At 38.1% G+C, this 10,623-nt stretch overlaps 1 protein-coding gene across 1 annotated transcript; it reads left to right on the top strand.

The window, feature by feature from the left end:
- The first annotated feature begins 6,795 nt into the window (after positions 1–6,795).
- On the top strand, positions 6,796–8,410 carry LOC108250696 (mucin-5AC-like). The gene is made up of 3 exons (XM_017440696.2): positions 6,796–6,909; positions 7,029–7,105; positions 7,714–8,410. Exons 2-3 carry the CDS (start codon positions 7,046–7,048, stop codon positions 8,062–8,064), a joined length of 411 nt encoding a protein of 136 aa, XP_017296185.1. The 5' UTR covers positions 6,796–6,909; positions 7,029–7,045; the 3' UTR covers positions 8,065–8,410.
- Positions 8,411–10,623: the final 2,213 nt, after the last annotated feature.

Here is a 10,623-nt window from a genome sequence, read left to right as displayed (position 1 = left end):
GTTGTGTTTGGATATGTGTTTATTTAGCAATCTGTTAACAGACGGATGTAAAACTAAGAAACAATGCATGAATTAAAGGTCTATCCTCTGGGGAGCAGGAATGAGATCAAGGCATTTACACCTGTTTGCACATTTAAAGACAGGAATTAAACGTTTTTACCAACTGAAAACTGTTTTTGTTTTAAAACCAACATCAGTTCAGTTACTTTATCTCTGATAAAACCTGAACAGAAAAATAAATCGTTAAATAAACTTAACTTTGGATTCTCTGTCAGGTTTAACCTCAATTTTAAAGTATTTACAAACTGATGAAGTGTTTTTTTTATTATCTTTGACTGTTAAGTACATTATCCACTGTAAACTGTGGGCAGTAAAGTAGGTAAATGAGTAAATATTGGTCTTAGAAAAAATAATATTGTACTCAGAGCTCCCAGCTCTGTGCCTGGATGCAGATGTTCTGCGTGATGTCTTTATTTTTGCGTCTCTGTGGGTCAGGAAGCATTTATTAGTGGAAACTTTAATCACAGTTCTCTCGTATCCGTACAGCTTCCTCTCCTCCTCTTTTTCAAAACCATTGAAATTTAAACTCTTCTGCCCACAACCTCATCTCTGTCAAATATGCCAGACTTTGTTATTTCAGTATTATCCTTTTCATATCCATCTGAATTTAAAGTCTCACTTGGTAACTTAGCTTAAAAAAATTAGGATTATTTTTTGATTTTTGACCTAAAACATTCTTTAGTAAAACACAATGTTCTGTTACTGCTCTGGTGATATCAGTTGAGCTGACTTTAAACAATCATCATGAATCAACTTACGAAATAAGAAAGTGTGTTATAGTATCATAGGTTCTAGATAAAAGATTAAATAAACCTTTTCAATTTTATTGTTTGCTCTTTCCGTCCATCTTTTTTGCAGCACAACTTTAAAATCTCCACAACAATTTGAAAATTCCCCAAAATAAACATGTCAGTCCCAAAAAAAGTCTAACATTAGCTGAAACAGTGGTCAGCTGCCATGATGCTTCTGGTCTTTTTTACATCCACCTGACTGGTGCACCACCGCTCGATTTGTCGTCATTATTGGGCAGCGGTAATTACAGAGGGATCCGATTTTTATGCTACGCTGTTATTATCAGGCTCTAAATAGTCTCTACAGTGTGTGTGCACGTGTGTTTTCTTTGTAATTACGCCGCGAGCAGGGTGGTACGTGGATGGAAGCGTGGATGGATAGATGGATGGATGGATGGATGGATGGATGGATGGATGATGGATGGATGGATGGATGGATGGATGGATGGATGGATGGATGGATGGATGGATAATCTTTGATTTCATCCAAATGTACCTGAAAGAATAAAAACTGAAAGAAGTCAAATAAATTCCAGCTGTTTGACATCAGAAGGACTCAGCAGCTTCCAGATGTTTTGTCTTCGGTTATTGTTTACATTTTTAATCTCTTCATCACATTTTAAATCAAACATAATAAAAGGCTGAAAACCTTCAGTCTTTGGAAAATGGCTCCTAGAGGCAGCGCTTGTTCGGGGTTTTGTTTACTTTGTTTTGCTGGTTTTAAGAACAGAACAGAAACCAGTCTGAGCTGCAGTTTCACTTTCTGCCTCAATAAAACACTTCTCCTTCTCTCACCCTGGATCAGCGTCATCTCATTGAAATGCCTGTAAAGACATAAAAGTTTTATGAGAACTTTAAAGTTCAACAATGACATGAACTCTCGAGTGTCGGAGACAAACTTCAGGGATCAGGATTCCAGGAGGACAAACAACCAGCTGGTCTGGATTATTTTGATCCGGTTTTTCCAAGTGTCCCGTATATTTTGGTTAATGGGTCAATAAGAAATACAATATATAGACCTATAATCAATAAAAAGTTTAATATACTACACATAAGTTTCCACAATTAACTTCCTTTGTCCTTTGTTGTGGTCCTTTGTTTTGTACTTTTTGTGTTGGATTAAAGTAACTGATCTGTTAAATATTAACTCAATGGTTTGCAGTTTGTGGCGTTCCTGAAGTTTTATCACACAGCGAGCTGCACACGTGTTCCCTCACCACCAGATGTCAGCAGAGAGCAGCTTCACTGGAAAACTGAGGACGATGGAATCTGATTCTGTGGTCCTTAAAGTTAATAAGCTCTGCTCGTTTTAACCCATGATTTGTGTTTAAAGTTACAAAACGTTGTCTGAGCAGTTTGTGGTTTAAACATGAACATTCACGCTCTGCCGAGTTAAATTATCAGCTGTCACTTTGGATCTTTGCCCAAAGATCTTATCTTTTCAAGCATTATCATAATTGCTTTAACTTTCACAAAACGTTCATGGTTTCATTAATTTTTCCGGGTTTTTTTATAATTTGGCAGCCTTTTTGGTGATTGCAAACCAGTTTTTACTTGTCTGGTTTAGAAAACATGCTAAAGAATTAATCTTGTTATTTTAGCCACAAATACAGCCAGATAACTAATTAAACTTAATGAATACATTCCATTAGCCCACATCCCACATGCACCTTTCTTAATTTTGGTTTTTAGTCTGCAGGTTCTGACAGGGAAGCTCATTATGTGTATTTCTACCTAAAAATAAATAAATAAAATTATGAGAAACACAATTATTTCATCTGCAGCTTCTTCGAATGTAAAGCCACAAATACTGCTGTCTGTTATAAACATGTCCCACAAACAGGAATAATCCGGTTGCCAGGTTGAGGTTCTGGTTCTGGTTCTGGACCGTTCTGTTTGTCGGACAGATGGCCTCACATCTGACTCCAGAATCAGCCCAAACCATCAGCCCTCCACCACCATGCTGACAGCTGCAGTGCATTCTGGGTAAACATCTGTCCTCTGGTCTGGTTCTGGTCCAGAAGTCTTCTGGTTCCTTCAAGTCGAGCTGCCATGTTGTTTTTAGAGAGATGAGGCTTTAACCTTTGACCTTTGACCTGCTGACTGAGGCCTGTAGAGTCTGAGATGGACCTCACTGCACGGTCTGACCTTCAGGGTGAAGATCAGCAGATGTCTAATCTTCCACTCTGTAGAACGATGGACTCCAGATGACCTTTGACCCTTCCCAGATAGATGGGCAGCAGCAGCTGCTTCTCTGAGGTCATTACTGATGTCTTTCCGCCCTGGCGTTGTGCTAACACACACCTGTATGCATGTTTGTTCACTTGAAGTTAAGGTTTAAATAATCGGATCAGTTTTTTGTTCTGACACCCCTGAACTGACGAGTTGTTTATGTGTCTAAATTTAATTTTGAACACTTCCTGTAAATGAGAACAGCGACTGTGGCTGATGTTCTTTACAGAACTGGGATTTTCCGTGACGTGTTTTTAAATTGTGGAATCATACCGGTTTCCTGTGGTTTCTGACAGTCAGACTGAGAACAAAAACATTGTTCCCTCAGTTGACTTTTTAAGGCGATAGAGGGATGTTATATTCGATACAGGAAGTGTGTTCATGTCTCATCCTGCTGCAGCCATGTTGCATGCAGAAATGATTGGTTGCGTTTTGTGTTTTATGGTAAATTTTATATTTGGAACTTATTTTTAAAGAGGTAATTATGTGTTGATTCATGCATCGTTGTGTTGACATAATTAGATATGTGTCTTTTGAATATTCCAAAAATTTTAATAAAAGTAATGTTTAACAGTGTCGTGTGAGACCAGCACACAAAATAACAAAGAAGTTGGTTTTTCCACTGCATTAGAACCAGGTTCTGGTTCTGGTTCTGGTTCTGCTCAGGAACACTGTCTGTAAACACAGTTCACTGTGCTGCTTAAAGCTCTATCAGGCAGAGAAGAAGCCAGATGTGAACAGATGTGTCTCCTTTGGACCAAAGAGGAGAACTGTTCTGAGGTCAGCCTGCCTCTCTGATGGTATGGGGGTGCATTAGTGCCTCCCATCCAGGACTGTTGAACAGACAGAATGGGACAACCTCAGGTCCAGATGTTTACAGGCTGATGGAGAAGCTGCACAGAGGGAAACATCTGGAACATCTGTAAAGAGACAAGTTTCTGCCAGCAGATTTAAAATGATGGCTGGGATCTAAATACGCCTGTAGGAGCGAGCACTAAGTTAGTGGAAGCTCCTCCGGGTTGTTTTTAATCATCTGATGATGATTTTAAAGTTAGTTTTACTTTTTGTTGTTAAGTTCTGTAATTTGTTTTGATCAACATTATTGTGAAAATAGATGATTAAAATTAAAATAATCACTGAAATAAACAGTTTTTACCAAAGAAACTGAATATTTACCAGATTGTTAGTCATAAATACAGGATTAGGAGCATAAATGTGTGAATGTGTGTATCTGGTTAGTGTCTCCTGGCTGCTGTAAGGTTTATTATTAATGAGTCTGCTGTTAAACCATCTCATGACTCGTTCATGATTCATGCTGAAGCTTTTACAGGATTTCACAAAGGTGCGTGACGGAAAGAGTTTCAGTGTGTCAGAGTCACTCATCTGATCAAAGCTTGTAAGATTCCTCGCTCCGCTCCATCTGGCGCCGAGTTCAATCATCACCTGATTCAGACTTTTGTCCCTGATTATCGTCTCTAAGCCACTCAGTGTCGTCATGTGAAACAAAGCGCCGATCAACACGTATCAGACGGGTCAATACAAGCTGAGATAACAGCTGATGTATTTTAAAACGCTTTCTTTCTTTAATCAGTCTGTTTATGGTTTCTACAGTAACCAAACTCCTGCAGAATTTCAGCTATTTTAGCTCCAAACGTTCAGCTCATGCAGGAATACGACGCCGTGACTTTTATACTCTTTAAATAATTTTACTTTATTTAAAATAAATTCCCCATAAAAACATTAAGTTCCTTCAAAACATTGTTCTCTTTAAAACCTGCTTCAGCTGCTCTAGCTGGTCTTCTTCAGCTACTTTTAGCTTCTAGCTACCATTCTGCTTCTTTTTAGTTACCATTTGAGTTTTATTTTAGCTTTTAGCTACTGTTCTGCTACATTTATCTTTTAGCCACCATCTTGCTGGTTTTAGCTTCTAGCTACTATTTTGGTACTTTTAGCTTTTACTTACCATTCTGTTCCTTTAGCTACACTTTTAATACATTTAGCTTTTAGCTACCATCTAGCTAATTTTAGCGTATAGCTAATGTTTTTGGTACTTCTAGCTTCTAGCTACCATTCTGTTCTTTTAGCTACTATTTTAATACATTTAGCTTTTAGCTACCATTTTTACTACCTTTAGCTTTTACCTACTGTTCTGCTTTTTTTTTAGCTTCTAGCTACCGTTCTGCTTCTTTAAGTTACCATTTGGGTTTGGTTTTTTTAGCTTTTATCTACTGTTCTGCTGCATTTATCTTTCAGCCACCATCTTGCTAGTTTTAGCTTCTAGCTACTGTTTTAGTACTTCTAGCTTTAAGCTTCCATGCTTCTTATGTTTAGCTTCTAGCTACCATTCTGCTACTTTTAGCTAACATTTGGGGGCAGTTAGCATTTAGCTACCATCTTTGCCACTTTTAGCTGCTGTTCTGCTGCATTTATCTTTTAGCCACCATCTTGCTAGTTTTAGCTTACAGCTAATGTTTTTGGTACTTCTAGCTTTTACCTACCATTCTGTTCTTGTAGCTACTCTTTTAATACATTTAGCTTTTAGCTACCATTTTTACTACTTTTAGCTTTTACCTACTGTTCTGCTTTCTTTTTAGCTTCTAGCTACCGTTCTGCTACTTTTAGCTACCATTTGAGGGGCAGATAGCATTTAGCTACCTTTTTTGCCACTTTTAGCTTTAGCCTTTTATCTTTAGCTACCATTTTGACTTCTTATTAGCTATCATTCTAAATCGTTTAGCTACCATGGTATTATAAATTTTAGCTTTTAGCTACAGTTCTGCTGCATTTATTTTTTAGCCACCATTTTGCTTGTTTTAGCTTTTAGCTACAATTCTGTTCTTTTTAGCTTCTAGCTACCAGTCTGCTTCTTTTACCTACCATTATGCTTATTTTAGATTGTAGCTACAGCTTTGCTAATTTTAGTTTTCCCTTTATCGACTCAGTTTCAGCTTCTGTTAGTTTTCTAATTAAAAACTGAACATTTTGACCTTTTTTTAATAATTTCAGCAACATATTTATATAACAGATGAATTAAATAAGAATAAATATTTCATTGTTAGCCGAACTTTTAAAAAACAATTTGCTCTCAGATGATCTGTTGTGAATAACTCACAGCTACTACCACACCAACATTTAGTTTAAAAACTGTCAAATTGACCAAGTCGGATATTTTGCTAACAGACAAACGTTATCTGGACAAAAAAAGTGTATAATTTTCGGTTTTACAATAAAAAAGTCTGAAATTGTTGTTTTGTGAAACAGTCTGAGGAGGAATGTGAGCCGAGATAAATCAGCTGATTGATTTCTAAAGAGTTAAACAATCATCTCATAATTCAATCAAGCGACTGGAAAAGACCCGAAACCCGTCAACGAGCTGATTGTTTGTCGTCGTTTAACACGTTTTCTCTCTCGTCTTCGTCGGTGTGCAGGAAATAACTGCTCTGAGTGAATCTTTTCTGTATTTTCCTTCTTATAAAACGAATAAATGAAGAACGAAGCTCCAGGTTCTGCAGCAGCTGCTTGTTTCTGATGATGAAAGTCAGAACTTGTCAAACATAAATATCCTTTCTTCTTATTCTGGATTGTGGTAAACCTCCTGTCCTGCCCCTCCCCCGCCTCAAAGGCTCAGGAAAAATCAGTCTTACACAACCCAGGTCCATCCCAGCCCCACCCAGACCGGCCTCGGGTCCGNGGGGGGGGGGGGGGGGGGGGGGGTGTATAAATATGATTCTGCAGCTCCATGAAGACCAGACCTGTTCCTGAACTGAGACACGGAGACCTGATTTTCACTCAGGATTAAAGAAAACTGAAATATTTTAGAGGACAGGTAAGAGATTTTTGTTCTGTTTGCTTCTTCAGTTCATGTTTTAATTTATTTAAACTTTTTTAAAAAAAGATGTTTAGTGTCAGATTTACCATTCCTTAAATGTCCCGTTTCTTTTCCAGACGGTGAATAATCAGAGATGGAGCTTCTGAAAATCGCTCTCTTCGTCGTTCTTCTGACAGTAATTTCTGCTAAACCGGTAAGATCACCTTTTAATTTATATTATATTTGTTTATAAACCAGAGATGAAAATGTCTGGATTTTACAATTTAACACACAAGAGACTGACGAGATTTTATTATTAATTAGTTTTTTGTACCTTTTTTGTCTATGCACTTAATTTAGCAGAACCTTATAAAATAACTTTTATTTTATACAACTTTGATGAAAACATTGTTGGAAAGTTTGAACTATTTTACAATTTTAGTTATTTCTTTTCTAAAAAGTAAAACTTGGTCTGATTGTTACACAAGTTTGAAAGCAGATAAAGGGAAATTAACTTTCTAATATTTGTTAAATGATTAAATATCCCGTTATTATTTATTTCCAGTTGTTCTTGCTTTTGTTTTTTTTCTCCAACTTAAGGTGTCTTATTTTTGAAATCGCATCATTTCACAAATAAATGAAAAACTAGCATTTGTTAACAGAATGCATATCACCCGCCGCCTGTGATGCCAACGTTTAAGCAAAGATCTTGTTTAATTTATTAGCTCTTTGGGGATGTGATAGGGATGACCCTCAGCGACTACCACTCCAAATCTTAGCTCAGTATCTGTAAAAGTGTCTGAATGTTTGGTTTATCCTCAGGTGCGCCACGACGCCGACATCCCCGAGAAGAACCGGAGTCTCCAGAGGATGACTGACGGAGACACCGGGTCCGAGGACTCCAAGGAGTCCTCAGAAAGCGATTCTTTTGAGGAGTCGGACTCCTCGGAGGAGAGAACCAGCGTGTCCACCGATCGGCCCGCGTTGGTTCGGACCACAGCCGCCATGACGACCATCACCTCGGGAGACGGGAGCACGCCCAACACCGAACCGGACACCCAGAGACCGTCGGTGACGAAGACCACGCCCGAACCTTTTCCCAGCATCACGTCGTGCGTTACCGTAGAGATCTCGAGTCAGGCTCCGGTGACGGGCATCAGAGGAGACATGTGAGACCACGTTCCTGATCGCTCTGCGGGACATTCTTACTTCTGCTCAGACAAATCAGACAAATTAGGGCTGCTTTGATCTGTTTGGAGAAACATTACTTATTGAGCCTTTAAAGACTATTCGCCAGGAATAGAAAAGTCCAGATAAAGTCAAAACAAACAGGGCAGGTGTGTCCAGATGTTTCGCTGGAAGAGTTTATGAGATATAAATCATTATTTACATTAATATGCTTCATAATGTGTGTCTTTAAATTCGCAGTGGTTTCAGACTGTTTCATAAACCTGAGGCTCGTTCGCTTGTTTTAACTGTGACAACCACAAATAAAGGTTTCCCTCAAACATCTGCTGAACAGCTGCTCTGAGTCTTCATTTTTTATTAAAATGTCTTTAATAACTGCTGGGGATTTTTCAGCAAGTTCACCAACATTCTGGTGAACAGTTAGTGTCTTACCTGGTGTAGATCACAAACATTATTACAGTTTCTGTTAAAATGCCACCGCGTTCTCTTTTACAGCGGCGCCCTCTGGTGGCAAGAAGTGGTAACAGCAGCCGAACGGTAAAGCATTCGCTGTCAGCCTCCAAACATTTTCTGTGTGAATTTTGAGCACCGAATAGCTGCTGAAATGTGTTTAAAGAGAAGCTGAAACTGAGTTAAAGCTAAAAGAAGCTAAATGGTAGCAGCAAAACATTAGCTAATCGCTAAAACATTAGAAAAAAGTAGAAAAAGGCTAGCTAAAAGCATCAAAATGCCAGCTGAATGCTAAAAAAAAACGTAAAGCCTTGTTAAAAATGTCAAAAGTAGAGCTAGAAGGTAAAAATAGAAAAATGGTAGCTAAAAGCTAGTTGTTAGACAATGGTAACAAAAGGCTAGTTACCAACTAAAAGTAGCAAATGCTAGCTAAAAGCATCAAAAGGTTAGCTAAAAACTAAAACAACAATAGGATAAGGAAAAGTAGCACAAGGCTATCTAGAAGCTAAAAGTGGGAAAAAGCCAGCTTAACCTAGCAAAAGGTAGCAAAATGCAAGCTTAAAGCTATATGTAGCAAAAGGATAGCTAGAAGCTAGAAGTACTAAAAGTCTGGCTTAAAATATCAAGATTAGCTAGAAGCAAAAGCAGCAAAATGCTAGCTAAAAACTAAAATAACAATAAGCGAGGGAAAGCAGCAAAACGTCAGCTAAAAGCTGAATGTAGCAAAACACCAGCTAAAAGTTGCAAAAGGCTGCTAAATATGAGCTAAAAGCTACAAATGGCAATAAGCTATCTAGAACCTAAAAGTAGCAAAAAGCTTTATAAATGCTAACTGTAGCAAAAGGCTGGCTAAATGCTAAAAGTAGCTGAAGACAAACTCCATGTATTTTATGGGACAAATATTTATAAATCAAGGTAAATATTTTGAAAAGTATAAAAGGGACTAAAACCAAAAGTCTCGGCGGCCATCTTCTGAACGAGCCGAACATTTTGACGCCTGAACGACTAAAATAGCACAAAGTATGCAGATGTAGTTACACTGTAAAAACAGGAGACAGTTTAAATGCTGAGTCAGTGTTCCCAGTGTTAGCGGTTCATGGTTCTGATGTTTAGTAAACCTTCAAACTGGTGTCAGTTTATCATCACACCGCGAGGACGAGAGCTGGTCCAAGATTCTTCTCAGCTGAAAACCAGGAGATGTTTGGTTTGAACAATGGCTGCTGTTCTCAGGTTCCTCAGCTTCATAAAACCACCAGAACCTGTTGGAGCTTGTTGGACGGATCGCTGTTAGCTCATCAGAACTTAACTGTTTCTCCAAACTGAAAATGTTAAAGAGCATTTTCTACAACAGGTAACATATTAACTGCTCATAACTTTCCCACAGAACCAACATAAAAAGGGTTTATTCTGACGAGAAAGAAGTTTCTGCTGAAGCCAGAAGTATTCAGGGAATGCGTCCCACAGCGGGTCGGTTCTGACGGGCGTGTCGGGTTTGTTCTGTTGTTCGTAACAAAGTTCTTACCGCAGTCTGATTATGGGTCATAAATCCATCTGTGTTCGGATTAATTCACAACAAAACAACGCTCCCGCTTTAAACTGCGTCTGGTTCCAAGAAAACCCGACCCGCTTATCTTAAATAACATTTTTATGACAGAAATATAGAGTTTTTAGAATATTTGTATAAATAATGAATTTAAATCAACATTTTACATATTTTAGAGCACACAGACCTGATGATGATGAGTTAATAAGTCACAACATGAAAACCTCAGACTGGTTAAAAGAATAATATTCAACTTCTAACCTCAATAATCCATGTCCTAACAGTTTAGAGCTGTTTTGGGTCAATAAAGTTTGTTTTAATTAAACAGATTAGTAACTGAACCCGTCTCGTTTACAGAACTTTATAATTGATTCAACTCTTTTTGTTGTAATTTTATTTTGCATCATGTCTGTTCCAGGGAGTCAAATTAAACATAAATGTATTTTCCACCCATCCATCCATCCATCCATCCATCCACCATCCATCCATCCACCATCCATCCATCCATCCATCCATCCACCATCCATCCATCCATCCATCCATCCACCATC

Source organism: Kryptolebias marmoratus, linkage group LG14, assembly GCF_001649575.2.
Source record: "Kryptolebias marmoratus isolate JLee-2015 linkage group LG14, ASM164957v2, whole genome shotgun sequence".
NCBI lineage: Eukaryota > Metazoa > Chordata > Actinopteri > Cyprinodontiformes > Rivulidae > Kryptolebias > Kryptolebias marmoratus.
Note: the sequence above shows the minus strand (reverse complement) of the source record. Positions and strands in the feature narration are given on the sequence as shown.

Excerpts from the sequence above, each read along its gene's own strand:
- LOC108250696 (XM_017440696.2), top strand. The coding sequence starts at position 7,046 with ATGGAGCTTCTGAAAATCGCTCTCTTCGTCGTTCTTCTGACAGTAATT. Across the intron at positions 7,106-7,713 it reads CAGTAATTTCTGCTAAACCG|GTGCGCCACGACGCCGACAT; the intron begins GTAAGATCACCT and ends GTTTATCCTCAG.